Source organism: Chiroxiphia lanceolata, chromosome 2 (genome assembly GCF_009829145.1).
Source record: "Chiroxiphia lanceolata isolate bChiLan1 chromosome 2, bChiLan1.pri, whole genome shotgun sequence".
NCBI classification, from domain to species: Eukaryota; Metazoa; Chordata; class Aves; order Passeriformes; family Pipridae; genus Chiroxiphia; species Chiroxiphia lanceolata.
In genome coordinates, this window is record NC_045638.1 from 94498178 (window position 1) to 94525446 (window position 27269).

A 27269-nucleotide genomic window follows, 5' to 3' on the forward strand; every position below is an offset into this window, starting at 1 on the left:
CCAACACTTGGAAGACTTTATTTTTTAATTATCTCCGACTGGGGGTTCCACATTTAGAGTATCCAAGACAAATTAAAACAGTCACCAGCTTCAGCCTCTCATTTTTTCCCTTCCTTGTGCTCTCTTTGCTATTTGAGCTTATATTGTTCAGTACATGAGGTACATGAATGAAGTGACCCGGCTTTCAAACACCTTAAAAAAACAAAAGGTAATGAGGAAGGAGGGATGACAAGATGGAGTTTTAATTGCAGAGCCTTTCAGTGCTGTTGGTTTAGAGTGTTCCTTTGCAGAGGCAGACACATATCTAAGAGAGACACAGACCAGTAGTTCAGGAATAGGACCAAGGGCTTGAACAAGCATCTCCAGATATCTTTAACACAACAGCACTAGGAGCAATGAATAGTTAGGACTTCATGGTGACTGTCCACATGCAAAGGGCCACCTCTCTCAGCAAGTCCTCACAGAAGCAAGCCATACAGGCATTAACAGTAAATTAAAACATACAGAAAATGGTTAGATATTCAGAGGGAAGCAGCATGACTCACTTCAGCCCAGAGACAGCTTGGACCCCAGACAACAGCAATGCCTTCCTCAAAAGTGGAGGATGTAGAATCCATGATGAGCCTATGACCTCACTCCACAAGAGGCACAAGCCAGTATCAGGATGCAAGTGCCATGCTGTAACAAGTATGTGCATGCACAGAGGACACTAGGAAACACTATCCCTCACTTGGGAAAGCAAGCAGGAAAATCAGTCTCAGAATTCTGAGAAAAGTCTGCTTGGATCCCAGTGCCAGTCAGTGGAAGCCAGGAAGCATTCCTGAGCTTTAGGCTTTGAAATGCAAGTCTTTGCAAGTAGTTTGTCACATTAAGCACTGAGCTATAGAGTAAGATGCACTTTCACACATGCTGTTGTCTGCAGGTCAAGCAACTCTGCTTCCCTACTACAAAAATGGGAAGCCAGGGACTAATCCTTGCACTCACCTCCACACCCTAAGCCAGGGGGGAGGCTGCCCTGAACCAGTTTTTGCCTTGAGAAAAACATCCACCTAAGACCATGTGGGGGCATCCTCTTATAATCCATCTTTATTTGTAAAAATCCACATATAAAATCTTCGGTTTCCTTTTACAAAAACATAAAGGCACATAAAACTACTCAAACTCTCATCCCCCTGGACTGATGGTCGGACACTCCCCCCCACCCCAACCTCCCCCTTGCTTTCTCCTCCAGTCCATGTTTCTTCATGTTTCCTTTAGTTTCAGCTCACTCCTGCCCAGGCACAGTTCTGCTCTTGCAAAGATGGAAGTATGCACACAGGGGAGATGGTGGAGAGGTGGCATGGGCTGTGCGTGGAATGTTTTACAGGCGCTTTTTAGTAGTAGGTCTCTCTTTCCACCCAGCCTAAAGGAAAAGGAGGGAGAAAGAGTTAATCTTAAGGCAGACCAAGTATGATGTTCACGACAGTTGCTTTTAGGCTCTGAAAACCTGCACTGTAGCACCTGAGCTAATGTGTAACCTTTCACAATGAAAAAATCCTGACAAACTGTTGATGTTCTACAGATTTCAGTATAGAACCTCTTCCAGCTTTCTAGAACTGCCCAGGCATTACTCAGTCTTTTCCACCTACTTCAGTGCATTGGTACTTTCATATACTGGGAGAGAATGCAGGAACAGCAAGAAGTCCTTAATTTGAACTAACTGCACTATTAATGTTGAGGAAGGGAAAACACAGTAAAATACACCCCTGCACAGTACTTGGAGGTCCTCAAGCTTTGTCAAGGCTTCTAGAGAACTCGGTAGCATGAAGAGGTGGGGAAGGAAACACAGATGAGAGCATATTCTTACCACCAGGGTTGTGTCTGATAATGAACTTCCTGACTTCATCATACACGAATATGAGGAGGGAGTATGGGAAAGCACAGAACCACCAACTCGGCCTGTTTGGGAGAGAAGACAGGGAAGACACAAGCTGAAGAGATACTCTTTGCTTAGCAGAGCTCTGACTTGATGGCACATACAAGTGCAGGAAGGCTGGCATGTCCCAGCTTGCCAGTGTGACACCTCCCACATGGCTGCAGTTCAGTCAAAAACCCTCCAAGCCAAGAGTTACCACCAGGTTTTCTGCTGCAATAGGTCAATCCACTTTTGTATATTAATTCCAACACAAGGTGTGTCATACCACCTTTGCTCATCTCTGTGCCAACCCCTCCCCACCTATTAATCTAGCAGTATTTGCTCTAACTACACATAACCTTTGTGCCCACAGCCTTGCCCACTGGAACTGCATTGTTTCCCTTATAATTTACACGTGCTAACATCCAGCTGCTCCAGGCACTGGGCAGAGGCCAGTCTTCTTGTTAGGAAATGCTCACACTTCAGCACCAAACTCCAGACAACATTTCTGAATGGAACACAAGATGTACCAGGACTTTTTTGCCATGAAAATTTCATGACACTCCAAACTGTTCAAAGTTTAAACCCTGCCATGAAATGTTGCAATGCTGTTGAGCAAGCTTGAGAAGTTGGCACCCTCCCAACTGTTAGGAAAAGACTACTACTTGGGCTGTTTCTGAGAAAGGCAGGAAAAGGGACAAGATGTCTTTAGCAGTTCTTTAGTACAGAAGAATTATCTGGCCTATGATTTAGAGCATTTCAACTAGCTTTCTTTGCAGATGCAGTCCCCCACCCATAAAAATACTCCATGAAAGTAAGTACAAGAGGCAGCTGTACTAGAGCACACTGGTACTGAAGTTGTATTGATAATTTTTAGTGGGGCACTGAACTGCAGGCTCCCCATAAACATTCCCTATACAGTGAAGAAAACCCTGGTATGCCACACTTCAGCAAAGGATCATTCACACCCTCCAGTCTGAACTCTTCTGGGTTAAGACCAGGTCTCATGCTCCAAAAGCTCACCAACTACTTTTAACCATCTCCCCATCTAAGCACTATTGTTCTGTGGTACAGTCTGTGCACAAAAAGCATAATGCAACCTACTTCAGAGGATACATCCTTAGAGCAACATCCATCCCAGGGCAGTAGGACAGGAAGGCAGCCAGAGCAGTCTCCTCAAAGAGACCAAATATTAAGATCTTGTTCCTAGAAGAAACAGGAACGCAGTCAGGGACAAAGTACCTTCAGTGGATGAGATCCTAAAAAACACCTAGTTGCCACACTGGAGTGAATGGAAACAGGCATTCTAGTCTAGCCCAGAAGTTTGTCAGGTGGGGACTATCAGGCACAGTTGCCATGAGGGTCTGTTATGTCTCTAGGCAGAGATACACCAGTTCGTGACTAAGTCAACCAGCAGTTGCTTTCATCACAAATTCAGGAGGCTGGGGTTCATGCCACCAGATCTCTTGATGTATGAGATCTGGAAACCAAGGCTGTGTGCTGGAGTATGTCAGTGTCCTTTGAGGTGGGCTAGCTCCCACAGACATTGCCAACAGAAGCCAGCATTTCTCTTTGTCTCATTCTATGACTGTAGCAAGTACTACAAGAAAAAGAGCGCCCACACCTTTTTTATCCATTACTAAGGCACCAGACTGTTCAGGACTTATGATGCTCAGACGCTGCTGGGATGAAGAACTAGAATGCTATGTGCTGGAGAACACACAGAGTCCAATTCTACATCTTCCATGGACAGCTTTACTTACTTCATCCCCTGCTGAAAGACAGAGTTTCTTCGGGTCTTACAAATAATCAAGTCTGCCCACTGCACAACCACAATGCTGACAAAGAAGGCTGTATGGCAAGTGAACTCCACTATTTTCCTCTGTTCGTAGGTCTAGGAAGGCAAGCAGAGAGCATTCATTCAGACACACTGCCTTTGGCTCTCTAGTGCTCACACCCAGTTAGCAGGCATTAGTATTCTGACTGCCAGCCTCTAAGCTGTGCCTCGAAACTTACCCACTGCTGCCCATAGCTGTCTTCCACATCGTTAACCCATCGGTCATCCCACTGAATTCTGATCCCTAACAAGCCAGAAGGCCACCATCCATTCTCTGCCATGATTACAAAGTAGGTGAAGAAGCCTCCAAGGGCCTGGATCATACCTGAACAGATAAGAAAGAATGATAAAACTAATGAAGCTACTGAAGCTACTGCGGAGAGCAATTATAACAGAGAGTAGTTTGCAGGAAATCCCAACCACCTTAAAAATTAGTCCTCATAGGGCTCAGTGTCCCAAGCAGCAGCCATAGAAATAGTTCACACTAACATCAAACTCAGCTTCAGCCTTTTTGTTGAGCAGCTTCTGCTCCCAACTTTGTACAGAGTTACTTCTGTTCTGCCCTGTGCTGTGATGGCACCGTACTCAAGGACACAAGATAAAACTCCCTTTGTATTATCATTAGCCTTGCCCACCCCCAACCTTTGAAAAATACAGTCAAGAAGGTTCCCAAGGTCTGCTGCAATTAAGCATGAGCTCCCATCCTGTGAACTGGGCACGTCTCTGTAGCTGCCTTTAATCACGGCTCCTAATACTGTGTGTTTAGGGATCCGCTGGAGAGAATCCTTTACTTCTAATTAAACTAACAATGGGATCTATGTTCTTGCTGAACAAGTCTGAACCAGAGGAGAGCTGGTTGTCAGCCAGTTCCTTTACAGCACTGTGCAATTAAACAAAATTACTGTGAAAGCGATTCAATGGACCAAGCTGCATAAGCCACCACTATAAGCCATAGGGGAAGAATCATGGCAAGTTCTTAACAGCCTGAGGTTCTGGTTTACACACCCCAAACCTCAATCCTACCAAAATAAGCAGAGCAGTCACTGACTCAGGATGGTGTACAACCCTGCTACCACTGAGTTCAAATTGGTGCCAGAGAAAACAGCAGCTTACCAATCTGCCCATAGGCCATGCTGATCAGCCGCTCATTCACCAGCTTGTCTGTTTTGGGATTTCTGGGCTGTCTCTTCATGATGTCACTCTCTGCTTGCTCATAGGCCAGGGAGATTGCAGGGACCTTTGGAGGCGGCAGGACTGCTGTTAGAACCGTTTCAATTTTCCACTGTATAGAGTCTTCCCTGCCCTGTTTTCAGTTTGAGAAACAGCACTGCCCAAAAGTCCTAACTGTAGTATTCAGAAAGGACCTCCCCCTCCCCATCCCCAGTTTGTCCTTATATAGAATTGAAGGATCCTCAGACTCGAGAGCCGGGAGATGGAAAGTGTAGATTAAGGGAATATCAAATAGTTGCTTATTTTAAATGCAAACACTAGAAAAAACTGTATTTAAGCATTTTCCTTCCATCTGTCCTTTCTTTAGGGTACCTAAGAACACCCTCATTTCTTCTTGAGACAAAAAAAAAAAAAAAAAAAAAAAAAAAAAAAGACATTCACCATATCAGTGCCCAAGTCAATGCAGAGGATGGTTACTGTTCCCAGTGGAAGGGGTATGTTTGCAATGATGAAGATCAGGAACGGTGTGATTTCAGGAATGTTACTGGTCAAGGTGTAAGCAATAGACTTCTTCAGGTTATCAAAGATCAGACGCCCTGGGGCAAGGAAGAGAGAACGAGGTAACTCTCACTTATCAGCACAAGGGAGCCAAGTAGCTCATAGACAGCTTCAGAGGTAACACTGGAAAGCAAAATGCTAGTGCAGCAAATGAAGGAGTTCTCTTGCATGTAAGGGTGAGACTGTGTGCTCTGTGCACAGCATCACCTAAAGAGAGCAACATTTTTGGTCACAGTAATCAGAGCTCACTGCATACAGCAGTAGGATACTAAGCCCTGGTTCCTGGAGATCAAGAGCCCCTGGAGATACCCTCTGTTCTGCTCCTTTTTGAGACCTATTGCTCCATCAGGGAAGAAAATGTGTCAGACTCAGCTGGCAAAGATGACTGTAGGGTCACGTGTTAGGCAAAAGGACAAAGTAGCTTTTGTTACTCAGCGGCTTCCTACTGTTATCCATCCCAAAGGGTCACGTTGAACCCACAGAAAGGAACAAGACTCTGAAGGGAGAAGGAAAGTCCTGCTCTCCTTGAAAACACTTGACACGGAGACAAGCTCAAACAGACAAGAGTCCTCCAGATGCCACTATTTCAGAGGGAATCAGTAAGGAACATTGCTGAAGCGTGTTACTTCATCACCATTGCACCCAAGTTATAAACTCACCTTCTTCAACCCCAGTGACAATGGAGGCAAAGTTGTCATCCAGCAGAATCATGTCAGCTGCCTGCTTGGAGACATCTGAGCCAGCAATACCCATAGCGACACCAATGTCAGCCTTCTTCAGGGCTGGGGAATCATTCACACCATCACCTGTGACTGCTACAATGGCACCCTAGTCACAAAGAGAGGAACAGCAAGACTGAAATCATCATGTAAGAGGTTTTGAGCAGAAAAGCTTCCTCCTATCTTTCAGGAGATGAAGCACAAAAAACTATTTTACTTTGCTATAAAGAGACCTCAGTTCCTCCTCAGTTCTCCCCTCACCCTTTTCCTGTTCTGATCAGGCAAATCATGCTGCTCTCTCCAAAGGAGATGCTGGATAACATGTAAACATGTTGAATCCTCCTCTCCCAAGCACATCCAGAGCATTTAAGAATTAAGTGTGCTAACACACTTCCTAGGATAAGAAAGCCTCAGTACAAACTGAAGATGTTTTCCTGCCAAACCCTTATATTTATGTACTGTAAAGCAGCCTGACATCAGCACCTGAAGGCTGTTCACAGATTGAGATCTAGTCTGGCCCTTTACGTGAGGGCACTTAGCTTTAAGCCTTGCCTCTTCAGAAGCAGAACTGGCTGGTAGTTTACATATATGTCTGGGGATTTTTCCAATATTACCTCCCTCTCTTTACCTGTCGCTGACAGCCTTCCACAATTATAAGCTTCTGCTGAGGAGATGTCCTGGCAAAGACAATTTCTGTATGATGAAGCAGGATGTCATCCAGTTGCTCACTAGTCATGTCCTTCAAATCTGAGCCATGAACAACACAAGCTTTGGCATCCCTGCAAACAAGAGACAATAACATGTTTTACTTCACAACAAGTTTCTCATTACCTGTATTTGCCTTATAAAACTATGGCTCTTCAGTGCTCTTGGGAAAGACCAACTCCTGATGTGACCAAATACTAATCCAGCCAGCCTCTCCACAGAAGTTTGATGCTCAAAATTTAAAAGGTAAATGGGGAACACAAAGAAAAGACAAACACTGCCAAGTAACTGACAAAATGCCTCATGAGCAAACCAATTCTTTCTATAGCTTTCTAAAGTGCATCAAGGCAAAGACTAGTTGTTTCTACAGCTCTTGGCCTCTCTGTGGTTAGCTTCCAACATTGCAAGAGGTGCTGCAGTCTTCTGCAGGCAATCCTTTCTGTAACAGACTGATGATCTAATGTGGCCCTTCACAGAGAATGCTCACACTATGCCAGTTCAGACTAATTTACATTCTTTGGCAACAAAAGCACACAATGTTATATTTAGACTGGTTTGGTACCCTGCATGGTACAACAAAATACCATCTCTCTAACCCAGCATACCATCCCTTATAGGTCTAGGAGACTATCCACACAGCCCTTGACATCATCCAGTTTAGACAGGGAAATTCCTTCCCCACCCTTAGAGCCAGCTGTTGAGCTGCTCAGTCACACAGCCCAGCAATTCCCACCCTACACTGCTGGGTTGTGAAGCTGCCCTCAAATAAAAAATTACAAAAAAAAAAAAAAAGAAAAAAAAAAAGGAATTCAGTCACAGTACTTGTCTTCCCCAAGCAATTTCATTTCACAGGGTGTCTCTATTCACAGTTCATAAGCTACATGGCTACCCTCCAGCCCAAACACAGGCTGGGTCAAGCTAAGCAATGTAGACAGCCCAGCCATTCTGCAAACAGCCTGCTTATGCCAAAGCACATTTTCTGAGGATGCCTCAGTTCTGCACTAGGCTATGAAGGCAAACATTAACCCTTAAGAGGAAGAAGGAGTTCTATTTTTACATTTATTCTGCTTGTAGCTATGGACTAGTGTCAACTCCTCTACGTAGCCTAAGTGCTGCTCCCTTTGCCCACCTACAGTCTTACTCTTAACTACTTCCCACACACAGGAGATGCACATTTAAGACAGCCTAGTGCATTCTTCACATAATTCATGATCATTAAAGAGCCACAATATGCTGAGCTAAGTAAATGCCAAGCTTTTCATGTCCAGAGAAAAATGATGACGGATTATCCAAGGCGAGGAGAGAGGCAAATGCTTAATTCTTGGAACAGCTCTGGCTTTTCCCACCAGTCATTACCTAGGGTTGACCTGGCTGACAGGAATGTTGAGTCGAGCAGCAATATCTTCTACCGTTTCATTGCCCTCAGAGATGATGCCGACACCCTTGGCAATGGCTTTGGCTGTGATCGGATGGTCTCCAGTAACCATGATAACCTGAAATGCAAACAGACTGCTATGAAAGCCTTGCCTGTACTGCAGAGCAACACTGCCCAAAAGGCAGGGTCTCTTAGACTGAAAAGGCCACGTGAGCACTGGCACAGAACAAGTCTGAGGTACAGGCAGTAACCTACCACCAGTATGCAATGGATTGAGGTAGATAGAAGACAAGGAAAATTGTTAATCCTGAGTTAACGGAGCCAGCTCCCTTTCCAGCCTGTGCTTCATTCTTATCTTAGTACTGTGGAACATGCAGAACACACCCCAAGCCAAATCACTTGCTTTGGGATACCATGCTGTCTGCACCTGTCAGTGCCCTAGCAGTTTGGAGTTTAACTCGTTTTTCAGTCTATTAACATACAGTAATTTGTATTTAGGTTAGAAATTAAGCCTGGAGTAGTACTACTTAAATCCTGATTGATGCTTCATCCACCCACATTACAGCAATACAGAGAGTAAAGGGAAATCCTTTATATGCCTGGAAATAGAGTGAGGCAATTTGCAATCCAGGAGTAAACTACCTTGATCCCAGCACTTCTGCATTTGCCAACAGCATCTGGCACAGCAGCACGAGGGGGGTCAATCATAGACATGAGTCCTACAAAGCAGAGTTTGTCTACAGGGAAGTTCAGGTCATCAGTATCAAACTGGAAGCCTTCAGGGAACTGATCATCAGGCAGAGCCAAGTGACAGAATCCTGTAACACACAAAACTCACATTTAGTCTGTTCCTACATATCAGGAGGCAGAGAAAGTGAACACTTACTGCTTCTGCAAACAACTACACAAGAATAACAGGGCAGCATCAGAGGTTTAGCCAGCGCTATTGAGGCAGGAGTTATGCTTGTATTCTGATAACTAATAGCTGTTGCTAGGTGGCCAGACACCACATGCAGTGGAGCAAATCTAATACCATGTGGTCCATGGAGACCGAAGGTCCCAAATGCTTTGCTGCATTTTCATCTTGGTGACCCAGATGCTGGGCATGACAAGACCCTGCAGGCTCCCTTTTGGATTAAAGATTAAAGGCAGGACTGTTCCTACATGAATTGCTGAAGTGACCTTGACTCAACACTATGGTTACAGTGCAGGAACAGAGTAACCCTCCACTTAATCTGTGGGGACTGCTTAGGAACATGAGGGACAAACCTTTTTCAATGTATTAAGGTTGCTTTTCCTTACCTAACACTCTCTCCCCGAGGCCTCCCAATTCAAGGTAGGCATTCTGAAAAGCATCTTTCATTTCCTCATCCAGTGGTTGCTCTTTGCCATGAATGAGAATGGTGCTGCAGCGATCCAAGATCCTCTCTGGAGCTCCCTTCATCACCAGCAAGTAACGGGATTCTGATGGATTTGCATTTTTGTGGATAGACAGCTATGGGTGGAAGAAATGGAACCGTTCTATAGACATCTGCTGTGAAGGTCACAAGCACTCTGTTTTGTGACTACAGTAGCTCAGGACGCTTTGTGATATTCTGCTCTAGTTTTCATTTACCCACACCTTATAGAGGTTCACAACTAAGGAATCCATGTATTCTGTAACACTAACATATAACCACAGTGGTCCTTTTTGTATCCAAGTTGCACCTGTTAAGGTAATTTCCCAGCAGTTCTTTCCTATTCCAAGATTTAAGTTATTCCACTCTCCATGCACTGCTGGTATACAGGTCAGACACACATCTGGTCTTTTGTTAGCAGCTGACACCTCAGTGTCAGTGCAGCTCCAGAAGCTCTTACATAGTATAACAAAGCACAATCTGTTAACTTAAATTTATAGTCTTGAGCAGAGTTCAAACAAGTAATAGCTAGACAAGATTTTGGTGCCAAAACAAGTTTTCAGGCACACTGTGTGCAAATTTACACAAGTGCTTCACACAGCAGCTCTCCTTCAAGAGGATACATGCTCACCTGGTACTTGTTGGTAGAGTTAAATGGTATTTCCACCACTTTGGGATTCCTTTCTCTCATCTCCTTGACAGAACCACAGCACAATTCAATGCATTTCAGAAGTGCAGACTCAGAGGCATCTCCTGCCACTGCTCTCTAAGGAAAGAGACAACTATCAAAACATGCATCCCAGTGGACTCACCACAGAAGATCAGATATTGAAAGAAAAAGAAGCATATTCATCTCAGCCCAGTTCCAGCTTCTACATGACATGATATGGCAGTAAAGAATAAATAATTCTATTATCTTGTACTGACAAACACTGCATTTCAGCACACCAGGCCTCCCAGCCTGAGAGAGCAGTGGTCTTCTGGTGCCAAAGACAAGAAGTCCTTTCAAACGGCAGAGAAAGTAACATAACCAGGTACAGTCAGCCTAAGTGAGGCTAGAGGGTAAACTTTCAGAAGGACTAATGTAAGTTGCTTGCTATGAAGAACAGCAAATACAAGATGAAGACTTATGACATGAATGCAGAAACACCTGTATGTGCTCTCCTGCTACAGTAAAGGATCAGCTTATTGAGCCTTTGGCAGGGATTTGATTTGTCCATACTTCCCTTCCCCATAAGGTTAGCACTAATAGAGATTGGAGATGGGGGTTCTCAGCCCTGGAGATCTGTGCGTGCTCTGTGTCCTGCTGGAGTTTCCTCTGCTGCAACTAAAACCAAGTATTTCTTGCCCTTCTGGTCTTTTTGTCTATTAGAATTTTCTTTTTTTCATTTCTATGCTGCTTTTTGGCATATAAAGACTTCTCAAAACTCCTCCTCTCCCCAGGCCTTCCTCAGACAGGAAGAATTTGAGCTCTGACTTCAGGTCCTGTTTTGTAGACCTAAGATACAGTCAGAGGAGTGCTGGGAAAAAATAGCTTCTTCCATCATCTCTATTACCACAGCATCAGAACACCCTCGGGAAGAAGTTTACTAAGCAACATGACTAATATTTGACAGATTATAAGCACTGTACGATTAATTTCAGCCCTGGCTGGGTCACAGTTCAGAATCAGGAATGTGAACTGGTTTTATGCCAGTATTTGCACCAGTACTGAACCAGCAAAAGCTTAAAAAGACTTGCCAGTGAGAACAGACTGGTTAGAGACACTCTCCCACAACTGCTGCTCTCCCAGCTCTGATGTCTACTTATCTCAGCACCAGGTGCTTGTAGCTTTTAAGTGCACAAATGCCAGAGATAGCAATTCTTGGAACAGCCAGATATTGGGAAATGCCTAGGAAAGCCTTCTGGTCTTTCCTAGCCCTGTCTGAAGTATCTGACCTCCCAAAGAGAGTGTAGATACCTGTGGATGGCAGGGAGTCTGCTGTAGGAGAAACGTCTTCCCAGTCTCATCTCTGCTGCTCAGAGCATACCTTCTCTAAGAGTGCTAGACTGTAGAAAAGATGAAAAGTGGCAGATACCTCTACTTTGCAGGTTCCTGTGACCCACAGGATGTGATCTCACTATGAGAGAGCAGTGGTGAGGAACAGGACAAAAATGTTTTTTAGAAACTCACCTTAAGAATTGGTACATTTTCCTGGTTGGCCTGAAACACAGCACGATTACAGAGACCTGCAATTCTGGACAAAGCACTCCAAGTGGTCGAGCTCTTGTCAAAGGAAGCACCTGAAAGCAGAGGGAAAATGTCAAGAAGCCTCCCCCTTGAAAAAAAACCAAACAACCAAACACATAAGTGCAAAATCCCACACACTTAAAAGCAAGAAGCCTTTAGCTCAGAAACAGGAAACACTTAAGAGCATGTTAGCACAGTACATCTCTTTCATTCCTTCTCCCTTCCCAGGTACTCGATGAATAGCTGATTATTTTAAGACCAGAGGATGAAACAGCAACAGTGCAAGACAACACTTTGCTTTCAAGATTCCAGTAATGGCTGCATCCAGCAGTAGCAGAAGACTTGCTGATAAACCTACAGAATTTTGGACAGGTTAACATTCATTCAGAGAGGGTTGAGTAAGGAATGCTGGGTTCTACCTCCAGTTTGTATCACTTTATCCACCAACTCAGGAACTGGATGAAATTGTTCCCAAAGGAACAAAGTTACAATAAAGATACTACTTCTCTCATGCCAGCTCTTAAGTTGGCTTCAAGAGAGATGAACTGAACTGACTGTTAACTGATAAGCTAATATACTTTCCATGAAGAGAAATCTTCTAGGTTTATTCAATCACTGCCGGTCTGAGGGCTTCCGAAGAGCTATTTATAGCTTGTTGCTTGGCACTAGCGTTAAGTAAAGCAGCTTTTTAAAGCGGTTCAGACAAGCACAGTGTTTTGGAGTGTCTGGGACAGGGTGCAGCAGCACCACTGGAAAAACGTTTATGCTAACAATGTGTTGCAAGCACAACATTTCACAAGGTAGATGACAGCTAGGAAACTCCTGAGTTTGGCTGGATTGAAGACTTCTGGAGAGGTAAGTAACTCTCCCAGTTGCACAGCATACTGAGATTTCAGATTTTTATCAATATCAAGGAGACACTTCCTGCTAAAGTCTTACATTCATGCTACTGCTCTGCAAACACCACCTGGATGTTTCAGGAAAACCCTTGTCCAAAGGCAGCCATCTAGTTCCACATGGAACTTTTCATCTATGTCCAGCCTCAAGTAATTATTATCAGGGCCAACACCTCTGCTGTCCACACTTTCAGCAGACTTCAGATGGAGCAATTTAATCAGATACATTTTGGCAAAGAAAGTCAAGTACGTTGCAAGTATTTCTACGTACAGAACAAACATATGGGGCTGAACATTCAAGAGGCTCAAATTCCAATGGAGTAATTTTGAGCAAAAAGCAGGCTATATGGAATTAAAGGATTAAACAGAAATGTGGCACTGTGAAAAGCTTTCTATGTGTCATTTCAAGAGGTTTTATGCTCACTGTAGATCATATGTTAGAAGTCCTTGCACTGTGAACTTCACTTGGGCTGGAGAGTTATAAATGCAGGTTCTTAGAAGTACCAGCACACAGGCAGCTCCAGAAAAAGCCATTTTTTAATGAAATGCCTCAAGTGCAAAGAGATGGTCTTACCACTCTGGTTCTCTGTAGTATCAGCCTCATGAATCTGATTGTCAAACCACATGTGCGCAACTGTCATGCGATTCTGTGTCAGAGTGCCTGTTTTGTCAGAGCAGATGGTGGATGTGGAACCCAGGGTTTCCACAGCTTCGAGGTTCTTCACCAAGCAGTTCTTACGAGCCATACGCTTGGCTGTTAGTGTCAGACATACCTGGAGACAAGAAAGAAGATGACAGGTTAAATGTAGTTGTGCAGTAATAACACTGCTATCCAACTTAGCGTGCACATGGAATTACAACCAGCTTACATGCCCTGCAGTGATTCCCTAACCACTTGCTCACCCTGCCACTCCAAAATAAACAGCAACACTTAGGCCCAGGTGGTAGGTTTAAATAACACACTTTCCTCATCACAAAACCTTCAGAAAAGGACTCATAAGGCTTCAGTTCTCCTGCTTCTCAGTGCATTAGGAACGAAATGACAAGCCCCAGACTAACATTTCAGTTCAAGTTGCCACCTCCTAATCAGAGGAACTCTCAAAATAGGTGAAGGCAGGCCACATATGAGATGACCCAAAATAGCTCTTGTGATAGGGCTGCAACTTACTGGTGTAGGAAGTGAGCAGCTCCAGCTACCCTTTTCTTGCCAGAAGCTCTTATCTAGTTCCAGCTTCCAACTATCCATTGCCTGGCTCGGTTGCTGCTCTGCTTCCTAAAGCTGCATGGAGTTGTAACAGGAGGGCCCTTTTTGCCACAGAAAAAGGCAAGACAAGTCTGGAACTTCTGGTCTTGCTCACTTCAGCTCTACATTGCCAAGCCTCTGTGCAGGTCTGACTTAGGGAAGCATCTTTATTGGGTGAATTGCTGCAGAACTTGACACTTATTTCAGCAACTAGTCCGAGTACGCTGAACTCAAAGCTGAGCCCTACACACTCACAGTGTTTACCTCTGTGAATGCACACTGAGCATGAAGCACTCCACTTCTTTAAGAACCATATATGTAACAAATACAATCTTTTTTTCCAACTTCACTCACCGTAACCGTTGCAAGCAGCCCTTCAGGAACATTGGCAACAATGATCCCAATGAGGAAGATGACAGCCTCCAGCCATGTGTACTCAAGGATGAGTGAAAGGATGAAGAAGGAAACACCCAGGAACACAGCCACACCAGTGATGAGGTGGATAAAGTGCTCGATCTCCATGGCAATTGGAGTTTTCCCTCCTTCCAGTCCAGAAGCCAGACTGGCAATACGGCCCATCACAGTGCGATCCCCAGTGCTAATGACAATGCCACGGGCAGTGCCTAGAAGAGAGGACAGAAACACAAAACAAAACCAGTCACAGCTCACCACCCTGAGGGTGGTGAAGAGATGCTCTGGGTGGGCTTCAGCGCAAAGACTGCCTACCACCATTCTCAGAGCTGCAACAAAAGTTCTGCCAGATATGACTGATGTTCCTGCTTTCTGCAGCAGCTTAGTATTTCTTATAGCTCTACCTAACCATTTTGGTTTACATTATGTTATCTGCACTTTAACACAGCTGTAATAAGGCAAGCAGGCTCAAAGGCACACCACATAGCTGCTCCTCTAGGAGAAGCAAGAAACTAAAAAAAAAACAACAGTAGTGCTGTGGAGTCTTTGATGATTCTACAGCAGTGCAGTTGGAACAGGCAAAGACTTTGCTAGGAACTTCAAGCCTGCTTTTGCATGGTAGAAGTAGGCTACCAACTGATACACTGAACTCATGGTGTATTCACATTGTTTACCTATACAGTTCAATCTCTACCACTGCTAATACATCGGGGAAGTAGGAGAGTCACATACCTTCCACACAGTTGGTGGAAAAGAAGGCAATGTTCCTGGTCTCAAGTGGGTTCTCATGGGAGAAGTCAGGAGACCTGGTTTGAGGCTCTGATTCACCAGTAAGTGAGGAGTTATCCACCTACATGAAAGAGAGTACTTTGTCATATACAAGCAGGCAGATGCCTTCAGCAATGAAAGTAGATGAAACACTAGGTGCATCCCCCACCCTTCTCTTTCACTCCGCCACCCATTCACTGCATAGAAAACATTCTATGACATTTCAAAGCCAGACTAATTCATTCTCCTTCAGAATGGAGTTTCCAGACACTCTGTCATTGCTGTACCTTGCAACCATGTGCAGATATGATCCGAAGGTCAGCTGGAATTCTGTCTCCTCCTTTCACCTCCACTAGATCTCCAACTACAACTTCTTCAGCATTTATGCTCATCTTCTCACCATTTCTGACTACAAGTGCTTGCTGAAAGACAGCGAAGAAACAATCTAGGTCAAAAGCAAGTCAAAAGAAAGGGTTCAGAAGATCTGAGTACCTTAAAATAGTTGTGATATGGTTCCACAAGGTTTCTACTTGGACTAAAATGTTTTTATCTGATACGTATGTTATTTAAGAAAAATAGCTATTTTTTGTTTTCTTGATATTAAAGCTCCTTGTTCCCCAGGTGACAGTTTGATAGTTAGGTATGTTAATAGACTGTCCATGAGGGAATCCAAGTTATAATGCTTATCACACCAGTTACTGAGTTCCCCAGACTATTAAGAAAGTGTCCTATGATCGTTAATAAGCTGGTGGAACTCAGAGGGCTTCAGGAACTATTTTGGCCTATTAGCATAATTACTTGGAGCATAAAGGGGAAGGAGTCTTATAGACCCACAGAAATTAAGAGCTAGTAACCCACAGTAACAGCCAGGCCTTTTGCAACTGAAGCCAATATTTAAAACCGTTAATAACCTTGAGAAAGCTATGGTTTGGCAGACCTCAGGGAAATGAGTTCTTCCATACCTGAGGCACCAAGTTCTTGAAGGACTCCATGATCTTGGAACTTTTTGCTTCTTGGTAATAAGAGAAACAGCCAGTAATGATAACCACAGCTGCCAACACGACACCCAGGTACAGCTACAAAGAGCAGAGAAAGTGAGTCAGAGGACAATCTGCCTGAAAGGCTTCCAGCTTGTCCAGATATATTGCTTGGCATTTAAGTGCCCCATTACAAGCATGAAGGTACTTGCAGTCTCTGTACATTTTGTACACAAAGGCCATCCACAAGCTAGTGTTGTTAACACAACACAAAGGAAGTTGGCTGTTCATTTCATTATGTGGAAACACTCCAAGACATGTTAAGCTCTCACACTGAATTTCCCGTGCTTATGGCAAAAGCTTCTGGACGGAATACTTAGAGGAAGTTAATCTGCTTTGAGCTAAACAGGCTGCTTGGCCTGCCTTTGAGGTAAAAACCGACATTTTTACTTACATTATCTTTGTTGGCCTCCTCCTCCATCAAACTTTGTATGCCGTAAGCCAGAAAACATAGAATAGCACCAATCCACAACAGGAGTGAGAATCCTCCAAAGAGCTGCCGACAGAACTTTACCCATTCAGGAGTGGTGGGTGGAGGGGTGAGGGCATTTGGGCCGTCACGAGCCAAAATCTCAGCTGCACGTGCAGAAGTCAAACCCTACAAGAGAGGTTTCTTTTTTTAGGCATTGTGGCAAGACTGACCGCAGACGGTAGCTCTGAATTTGTTCAAGGTGTACCACAGCAACAAGGAGCTGCTAACAGATGTCCACAGCTGCCAGGGTTCCACAACACAAGAGCTGGGTGTGAAAGCTGAATGCCAAAAGAGGAGCCTGCAGGCCCTGGGGCTACAAAACTGAAGAAGGGCAGGACAAGAAAGCTACAGCAGCAGACTTTGAGCTCTGAGGAACAGCACAGCGCAATCCATCCTATCAAATTATGGAACAAGCGTGAAAGCTGGGGGTCATAACCGTGATGACACTTTAGAACAACCTTCCAGGAAGTTCAGCTTTCAGAAGCCAAGGTCTTTGACACAAAAATGCAAATCTCTGTGCTGTTGTAAAGAGCAAACTTGATGCTATATGCACTCGTGCAAAAAATGCATTAAGCAAAGCAAACAACAGCAAAGGTGTAAAATCACTGCAGTGCTTCTGCACCGGGCTTGGAGGTAGCCTTGGACATTTGCATACCTCTAACTACAGGAAGGCAAAATTATAACTGCTACTAGCCATCATTAAGTCTCTGGGCATGTGCTAGCTCACTAGGCTATATTTGCAACAGAACAACCATTTGTCTTCATTACATGCCCCTCAGGAAAAAAAAAATAAATCCAAGAATCAATTTGACCTTGAACAATTCAGAGGCAGATAACAGTGACTTTGTTAGAAGCAAAGTCACAACAGTATTGCAGTCAGGTTGTACAGTGGGAGTATGAAGAGAAGTATTTGTGAATTCACCAGTTCTGGGAAGCCTGGGAAACTTAACTGGAGGAGGGGAGATTAAAGAAAAAAAAAAAAAACACAACAAAAAACCACACCACCACACTGAAACCAGACCACCCAGACCTCCTTTTGTGAAATGCTCTGAGCCAAGAATGTTTCTTTTCAGAGGAGGGCAAGGGGGGCAGGAAAACAACGTCTACCTACCCGACTCAAGTCTGTTCCGTATTTACGATGAAGTTCATCAAGGCTCAGCTTGTGGTCATCCTGAAAGACAAGAAATAGTTGGGAGAGAAATGATCGGTACCTGTAGGTTCATCAGCAAGAGCTCAGCAATTCTACCCCACACCCCAGGGGTGTTAACAGCTTGGTGAGATAGCAAGACTGCAGCTCATCTTCCCTGTGAAGAGAATCTCAAGTGCATTCCGCAATTCAGCACAGTCTCACCTTTAGTGTTCTTGTGACTATTTGTGTACAACATGACAGCTTTTTTAAAAATGTCTTAGTATATCTTGGTGCAGTCTTTACACCCCCAGCAGATTCTGTGAAGCCTCAACAGGTGGGGTTTTTTTTGGGGGGTGAGAGAGGAGGGGAAAGAAAAGGAGTTGGGAAGGAAGGTAGGAATGTACAGAAGATTAAGCCTGCAATTTCACACATTTTTAAGTAGTGCTGCCAGATTAAGCACTACTTCGGGAGAAGTGTGTTGTCCCCCAGAGAGGTTTCTTTTCACAGAAAGGCTATTTTTCAGTTGGATCGACTTGGTGCAGAGCAGTGCCTCACTTAGAAGGTTTTACTGAAGGAGCAGATGCTTTAAGTTCATATCACTACTGAACACAAAATCTCATCTTGGAGCAATCTTTAGTAACCCCTCTTCCTGAGGGGCCAAAAATGTGAAAGCAGAGTCTCAAATCCACAGAACAGAAACAAAACCTGCATCGCCTTCAAGGAGAGCAGATCTAAGCCAGATGCTCACAGACAGATGTATAGCATCATCCAGCATTCAGAGATATGGATGGGAGACACCTCCCACAGCTTCAAACATGATTAGAAGGAATAATACTGAGGTCACTCTGAGCAGAGGCCAGCAGTAAATGGAGCTGTACAGCCTCAACTCCTCAGCTGGAATGAAAACAGCAGTGCCACTCACATGACAGTACAATAAAGCTTGTAATGCTGCTATCCAGAGAGTGCTTGCCTGGTGAGGAAATACAACTATACTGTGCTACGTATACTGTGCAATACAGGCAAGCAGAAACGTAGGTTCTGTGTGAAGTGCCTTTTGAGAAGTCATGTTTCCAGGGTCTACTGTGTGGTCATCCTGATGATCAAACACTTGCAGCATGTTGGGCTTGGGGACAGAGGGAAGGGGAGGAAAAGGGGGATCAGTGCCTTCAGTTACACCATGCTGTCAGCACACCAACTCTTTTCTTTTAGTCACATAAGGCACAGGGCTTTGGGCAAAGCAAATGTTCTTTAGGCTGCTCTTTCTGTGCTCTACACTCTTACCATTGTAACTTCCTTTTTAAGCTCATCCATGTCCCTCTCCTTCTTCCCCTTCTTCTTCTTTCCGCCATGCTCTGATGTAGCAGTGGGCTCATACTTGTCTCTTCCAGCCTGCAAGAGAAGACATAGCATCATTAGAAACATCTCACTGTCAAATTCTACAGCAGTAGACACAAAGTATGCACACAAGACTGCCAGACAGACAAAATTCTTATAGTTTATAAAAGTTGTCTACCTAAACTTTAGTAAAGTCTTTGAGCTGTTTCCTACAATATTCTCTTGGGGAAACAGGCTGCTTGTAGCTTGGATAGGTGCACTCTTTTCTGGGTACAAAACCAGCTGGATGGTTGGACCCAGAGAGCAGTGGTGAAGAGAGTTACATCCAGCTGTTGGCCGGTCATAAGTGGTGTTCCCCAAGGCTCAGTATTGGTGCCGGTCCTGTTAAATATCTTGATCTATGATCTGGACAAGGGGGTTGAGTGTACCCTTAGCCAGTATTCAAGCACACCAAGTTGGGCAGGAGTGTTGAATCTGCTGGAGAGTAGAAAGCTCTGCAGAGGAATCTGGACAGGCTGGATCGATGGGCCAAGGCCAACAGTACGAGGCTCAATAAGGCCAAGTGCTGGGTCCTGCACTTGGGTCACAACAACCCCACGCAGCACTACAGGCTTGGGGCAAAGTGGCTGGAAAGCTGCCCAGCGGAAAAGGACCTGGGGGCGCTGGTCAACAGTGACTGAACACGAGACAGCAGTGTGCCCAGGTGGTCAAGAAGGCCAATGGCATCCTGGCCTGTATCAGAAAAAGCATGGCCAGTAGGACCAGGGAAGTGATTGTCCCTCTGTACTGGGCACTGGTGAGGCCACACCTCCAATCCTGTGTTCCGTTTTGGACCCTTCACTACAAGACAGACATTAAGGTGCTGGAGACTGTCCAGAGAAGGGCAACGAAGCTGGTGAAGGTTCCAGAGCACAAGTCCTATGAGGAGCAGCTCAGGGAGCTGGGGGTGTCTGGAGAAAGGGAGACTCAGGGTGGATCTTATTGCTCTCTACAACTACCTGAAAGGAGGTTGTAGCCAGCTGAGGGTTGGTCTCTTCTTCCAAGTAAGAAGTGGCAGGCCAAGAGGAAATGGCCTCAAGTTGTGCCAGGGGAGGTTTAGACTGAACATTGGGAAAAATTTCTTCACAGAAAGGGCTGTCAAACCCTGGAACACTATGCCCAGGGAAGTGGTTGAGTCACCACCCCTGGCAGTATTTAACAGATGTGTAGGTGTGGCACTCTGAGACATGGTTTAGCAATAGACTTGGCAGTGAAGGGTTAACACTTGGACTCAATTATTCTAACGGTCTTTTCCAGCCTAAATGATTCTATGAATGTTATGCCACTTCAATAAATTAAAAAAATGAGCTAGTGAGCAGACAAGTCTGCTCAACATCATCCCCAATACACAGATTATAGCCAGACATTGTGCAAGTCTAGCTAGGAGGAAAGCAAGCTATTCAGGCTGTCTTGACGTTCAAGCCCCAGCTCAAGCTGAAAAAGTGATGAGGAGCAGAAGAAACCAATTCCTGAGTGCATACGTATGTTTTCTCCAAGGCATTAACTTCTCCTCCCCCCTCTGAGTCCTCCACATCCCTGGTGAGGAGGAGCAGCCTATCAACTGAAGATAAGTACGAGGTGGTATCTCTGGCTGGTCGAATCTGGGGGCTAAGTTCCAACACTTTCATTCTCAGTTTGGCACACTAGCTGGCTGGTTATGCAACAAATCTGCTTTCAATTTATGGCAGTTTGACCAGCAAGAATGGTATACAAAGCAGCAGTACATTTTCGCAGATTCAATCTGTGCTCAGCCCCGCTCACACTTCACAGAGCAAATGATTTGCTCACAACCCCTTTATTCAGTAGGATTTTCATTCACTTTTATTATTGTTAATTCTACATGAAATTATGTAAAGATTTAGATCTTGTCATAATGGAGTAAACAAGCATCTAAGGACAAACAAATCATGACTTAGTGCACATAAACATCACTTAAAAAGACAACTCTCTCTTCCCTTCTGTGTAGAGCCTATTACTTCCCTACACCCTGCCAAGTTTTAGGTGATGAGATTTTCACCCAATAAGATCCTCGAGAAGAACTTTGAAATGAAACAGAAGTTAGTGGCACCAGAGTCAAACCTTTAACAAGATTAAGAAAAGGTTTCAAAGGCATTGCCTTGCTCCATCTTTGAATGAGCATCTCAAACCACGAACTGGATTCCTGAGAGCGATCTGGACACAGAAACTATTGTTAGGATCCAAGAACTGTCCTGTTCAGCAGCAAGCACAAGAAATTTTTATTATCAACTCCGAGAGAAGTAGAAACCAAAACCAAAAGTGAAACTACACAAAAAAGAAAAAAAATCTTTACTTATCTAAAAGAACCTGTCAGTCACATCTAGGCACGGGTTTTTATTGTTCTAAGAAAGCTCTGTGTGCAACACTCTGCAGCCAGTCACACGTTTGTCATGCACAGTTCTCTCTCACCCTATTCAGTAAAGGCAGGCTTTGCATGTCCCATATCCTTGCATGCAACTACAGAACTGTGCAATGGAAATAGATTTTAATAAGTGGAGCAGAGCCGAGCTATTTGCCTCCACTGGTATAAGAAAAGGACAGAGCTACAGACTGTCAGCATTCCTGGCATTTTTTTCCCTGCACCTAAACTCCCATTTCCCTTCTTTAAAAAGCATACTTAAACAAGTACGGTCCTCACATTCCAGCATCACAAGAATTTGCCACAGGGCAATTCACAAAAAGTCACCCTGAAGCATCTCTCTCCTTCAGTCTCTGAAAGAAACGACTTTTGACTTCTTCTAGAGCTATGGCAGACAAGTCCAAACACAGCCCTGCACAAAACACATGCTTCCTGATTACTGCTTGAGATGAGAAATGATTTTTAATGAAGGTGAAGGAGTTAGTGCCTTCTTGCTTGACTAGGAGTCTATCACCTTCAGCTTCACCCTTCTCCTCAGAAAAGCTTGGCAAGCTCTTGCAGGTGAATATAAAAACCTCCTGATTCTTTGAAACTTCTGTGAGGAGTCAGTCAGCTTATCTGGGACAATGGTAAACAACCAAGAATATAAGAATGTTTAAGCTTTTTCAGTTGCAGCTGAAACAATCTACAAGTGGGCAAACATGAAAAGGCTCACTGCCCTTGTTCAAGCATGATTTGCTTTTTAAAAAAAAAAAAAAGAACAAAAAACCCCAGCAATCAGCTGCAGTCAGAACAAAGAGCTGACAGAATTACTTGTTTCTTTAAGCACCCAACTATTTGGGTCTTAATGGAGTCCATCTTACCGAGGAGCTCAGCATTCCTCAGCTTAAAAAAAAAAAAAAAAAAAAAAAGGAGAGAAAAGCATAGTATCTTCCCTTCTGTTTCTTTAGTACCACATCTCAACCTTACAGAAAAGTAAGGAGAATCAGTTTCAGCTCTTGCTACAGGATCATTTCATGCAGAGTCTGAACTTCCTGCTCCATCATTCAAATCTGAACTTGACACACAGATCAGAGTCAAAAGTCCTGCCCCTGTTCTGTGCCTCCAGGGCCATTGCCTCTCTTCCAGCAAGATGAGCCCAATCTGTTCAACAAAGGCTTGTGCTGGCTGGGTTGCCAGGGAAAGAGAGTTTCATCCCACCTCAGCGCTGTAGGATTTCTCTGCTTTCCCCTCTTTTTCCTGCTGTACAATGAGAAGAAGGCCTATGGTACTCCAGAATCACATCTTACCATGATTTAATCACAGAGCCTGAACACAAAGGAAGGTCTGTCTCATCAGAAATGTCACCCCTGTTACTTGACTTAACCCATGTGACTCATCAAAACTGCCAGAGAAATAAAACAGCGCAGCTTCTTTTTTTTTCCATGCAAGATTTATTTTTTTTTCCACTGGCTTAAGCACAACATTTGTACACACCAGCGTAAGAAGTTTTAAACAGCCTCCAGAAAAATCCTATTGTCTTTCAGATACAGCTTATGCTTTTCCGCTCTGGACTAATTGAGCCATTCATACCTGATGTTCTCGACACAAGCCATGATTGACCAGGAAACGGGAAGGGTACAAATCAGCAGACAAGCTCAAGAAGTACCCTATTCTATGATCACTTAATCCAACAAGAAATGTCAAGTAAGAGCCAAAATAAATTATGCTGTCCCTGGAGGGCTGGTCTGTTCTACTACTTATGTCATTATAATCAATTGTGCAGAGAAAACAGAAAAGTTACTCTCCTGCTGCCTCATGAGACAGTTTTCAGCAAATATATTAACCAGATGTGTCATAAAATGGACTATGCCTATTGACTGAAAACTCCACTCCGTGACCCTATGTAATCTTAGCAAGGGATGAGAATGGCTTCTTTGGATCCCTCTTACTCCCTCCCAAGAGCTGTGTTCAATCTCCTATCCTGAATCAAAAATTTAATCAACTGCATCAATTGAACAGTCTCTCAACATCAAGGACAGTACAAGGCAGTTTTTACTCCATAGGTAGTAATTGCTTATTGTGCAAGACTGCTGCTTCCCAAACCACAGATGAACAAGCTCTTCTCCCATGAGAAAGGATCTAAACCCTATGAGGGTTTTCATCACCAAGATAAAAACAGGACCACCCACACATCTTAAGCGTTCTCTGGGTATTATGACAAACATCTCTACTTGTCAGGGAGCTGCATCAAGTGCAGAGTGGGCTTTCCAAATGCCACTGCTGCACAGCTGAGTAGCCCATCCTGGATTTTTCATGCTGTGCCAGCTATGGAAAGTCACCTCCCTCACTTCTTTGCCTGTAATATTAGCGCATCTTTACTGTAAATCCAGACATCTCTAGTAGTTGACAAACACATGAAGATGAGTGGACAGGACCGAGTTTACCCTAGATGACATGGTGACGGGCTACCCCTTGGAAAGGCCTGGGTGAAGCATGACCTGCAGCTTTCAGCAGGTCAGGATTGCTGCGGGTTGAACAGACCACTTGCCAGAGACCCCTCATCCTGTTACACTGCTTTTGCAAAAATGTGCGTTGACTAGGCCCAGGGTTTTCTTTGGCAAAAGGACTACCCTCTAACCACTGTAATAAAAAGTCAGTGTAATAAAATAGCCATGGTAATAAAGGAATGAAAAAATGAGGAGAGAATAATATATTAAAATTTTTTAATTGCACCAAGATAAGGATTGCTTTGATTTGCATAACTGCCACTCAGTTGGTCCATTATGCAATAAGCCTTCCTAGTTTCTGACAGGGAAAAAACCCTTTACTGGGATTCAGGGAAATCAGAGCAAGCCAAGAGGTGTTTCTCCTCCGCATAGGCTGCTTGATCACAACATTCAGTATCAAAAAGTCTTCACTACTGTTTCCAAAAGCCTTCACATACGCTTTTCTTTAGTTAAAAGATACAATTTGAACTAAGGACTCCTCTTTGTGGGATATAAGGATGGATCTCCAGAAGCAACCCAAAGCATGGACCAATGACTGTGAGCTATGTCTGTGCAGTGAGGGAGATGGAGTGAAACATGCTGCTGTCTACAGACATGTAGCTTCCAGGTAGCCCTGAACAGAAATTAAATCCCGAGTGCTTTCCTCCACTACACACACCCCCTTGGATAATCTGCTTTTTGGGCTGAACAGCATACCCAGGCAGCTGACAGCCCTCCCCTTGTCCCGTTACCATTTAAAGTAAAACAGACGCTCTGCTCAGTTTCTCCTCACAGCCACAGAGAGAAGAAACTTGTTCTGTCACACTTAGGCTCTTATTTTCTCTTCCATCCCATGCTCCCATGGGAAAGAAGTTTCCTTTTAGGTCACCCTAACTCAGGGCAGGCACATACTGTTCAGTGTTGTATCCACACACCACCTTTTTCATAGCCTTGCTCTCTCACATCCCCATTTTTCAGGGGGTCCCTAATTATCCGCATGCATTCTCACTGCTAAATGAACAAATCTTGTGACTTGCTACCAGAAAGCATGAGGCAGCCATATTATCCCTGCTGAATTATCTCTTGTGTCGGTACTTCAGTTCTGGGCTAACTGCTTTATTATCCATGCAAACTACAAAATCTGAAATGGAAGCAAGACAGCTAACAACTTTCTACATGAGAAAGCGCTGGTACCTCCTATTAGTCCTGCCAAGGCAGACTAAGTCCCTGATGCCTTTTGCACTACAGTCCTAAACACGCACACACACAAACCACTCTAAGGCTTCTTTGACGCTTTAAAGAAGATTCATAATACTGCCAACACCTCCAAATCCCCCCTCAGTGTTTTATCTCCTGGATGAACTCTTATTGTGCACACTGCCTGTTGTCTACTGGACTGAAATACATCAGGTTGGGCTGCTAAGCATCAAAAGGACATCACAAAAAAAAAATCCCAACAAAAACACACACACACATGCTGAAAACCCACCCCACACTGTCCTCAACCCCCTTTTCCAAGTAACAACCGTGTTCTTTCTTGCAGCTCTCCTCCTAGTCATGTGGTTATGTCAACATTGCCACTGTTGTACTGCACAGATGAGGACAATACAAAGTCAAGTCAATGTTTGAACAGCGCTTAGGAAGCACAGAGCACCTGTAGGCAGGGAACACACTAACACCGCTTTGTCTCGTGGCCCCACACGGTCACCTTCTCCTCGAGAAGCAGAGAAATTAGGGAATTTTACAGGAATGTGTCTAAACCTCAGTAAAGCCTGAGAATAGCTCAGTTGGTTAGAACACAGTGCTCAGAACACCAAGGTTGTGGGTTCGATCCCTGTATGGGCCATTACCTTAAGAGCTGGACTTGATCCTTGTAGGTCCCTTCCAACTCAGAATATTCTGTGAAATATTCTGTAAACATAAGTCCACACACCTCCAACTATACAAGATACACAGGGAAGTATTTAAAGAGGAAAAAACAAACATCCAAAGAATACAACCTAGAAACTGGCCTCTAGTTTTTAAACAAAAAATGAAATAGCAGCAAGTCAAGAGGTGTTTTTTCTTCACACACGTGTGTGCTTGATCACAACATCCAGCTTTAAAAAGTGTTCACTACTGTTCGTTTCCAACAGCCTTCCACTGCTGTTCGTTTCCAACAGCCTTCCACTACCGTCCACTTTCAACAGCCACTACTGTTCGTTTCCAACAGCCTTCCACTACTGTCCGTTTCCAACAGCCTCCACATATGCTTTTTAGTTAAAACATACAATCTAAATTAAGGACTTCTCCTCGTGGGCTGTAAGGTAGATAAAGGGCTGATACAGAGCAGAAACTGCCGCACAGCCTTCTGCGAGGATTTATCACGCCATTGAACAGGATAACGTCAGGAGTGCCCACCTTCCTCCTGCTACCACCTCCCGTCACATCCTTACTGCTACCAACAGGCAAATTAGCCTAATAATCCTGACGGTTCCCCTTCCCCCGCCTTTCCCCCCACCGGGGCCCTCGTGTCTCAAGAAGTCTAAAGTACTCTCAGGAGCCAAGGCAGCAGCCACGCTCCCTCCCCAGCTCCACAAGGCCACCAGATAACACCACCCCGGGGGCTGCGGGCGGGCAGGCGGGAGGCCCCTTGCCGGGGGGGACACGGCCTTAAGGGGGAGCCAGGGGGTTTGAGCCACCCCCTCCTGCCCTGGGCTCCGCCCCGCCCTCGACCCGGTTCTTCCTCCCTCGGGCGGCGGCGGGACCGCGGCGGCCGCCAGGGCACGTTGCTCGGGACAGGCAGCACCGGCGCCGCCCTCGAACGGCCGCTGCCGCCCTCGCACCCGACGTGGCCGCCTCAGCCCGGGACAGACAAAGCGCAGCCCCGTCGAAGGGAAAGGGGCACCGGCCACTGGATTTCCCACCTCCCGCCCCGTCCCGGCCCCCGCCGCTCACCCCCTTGCCCATGGTGCCGGGCGACTGCGTGCGGGTCAAGCGGCGGGGGGCGAGGAGCGGGGCTCAGCGGCGCCACGTGTCCCGGTCGGCGGCAGGTGCGGAACAATAGCAGCGCCCCGGCCGCCGCTCGCCTTCTTCTTCCTCCTCCTTCGCGGCTCCTCTCCTTCGCCTCGCCCCGCTCTACCCCCGCCGGGGTAGCTCCTCTCAGTCGCCGCAACCGCCCGAAGCTCCAAGCGCCGCCGGCTTCCCGCCGCATAAAGAAGCCTCGCTCC

The 27269-nt window shown here is 45.0% G+C and overlaps 1 protein-coding gene across 1 annotated transcript; it reads right to left on the minus strand.

Annotated features, from left to right (window-relative positions):
- Positions 1 to 2: 2 nt before the first annotated feature.
- On the minus strand, positions 3 to 27269 carry LOC116783226 (sodium/potassium-transporting ATPase subunit alpha-1). The gene is made up of 23 exons (XM_032680573.1): positions 26998 to 27269; positions 19123 to 19230; positions 17824 to 17883; positions 16635 to 16838; positions 16166 to 16279; positions 15491 to 15625; positions 15168 to 15285; positions 14379 to 14647; positions 13356 to 13554; positions 11829 to 11938; positions 10287 to 10421; positions 9561 to 9753; positions 8901 to 9076; positions 8240 to 8376; positions 6807 to 6957; positions 6119 to 6287; positions 5343 to 5497; positions 4845 to 4968; positions 3911 to 4056; positions 3658 to 3788; positions 2999 to 3100; positions 1847 to 1938; positions 3 to 1402 (listed from the first exon to the last, which is right to left on the minus strand). The coding sequence occupies exons 1-23, from the start codon at positions 27007 to 27009 to the stop codon at positions 1374 to 1376; spliced, it is 3069 nt and encodes a 1022-aa protein (XP_032536464.1). The 5' UTR covers positions 27010 to 27269; the 3' UTR covers positions 3 to 1373.

Bases quoted from the DNA above. Each gene is read 5' to 3' on its own strand.
- LOC116783226 (XM_032680573.1), bottom strand. The intron at 3,101-3,657 runs GTAAGTAAAGCT...TGTTTCTTCTAG, and splicing joins GTCTTTCAGCAGGGGATGAA to GAACAAGATCTTAATATTTG. The intron at 1,939-2,998 runs GTAGGTTGCATT...TCTCCCAAACAG, and splicing joins CTAAGGATGTATCCTCTGAA to GCCGAGTTGGTGGTTCTGTG.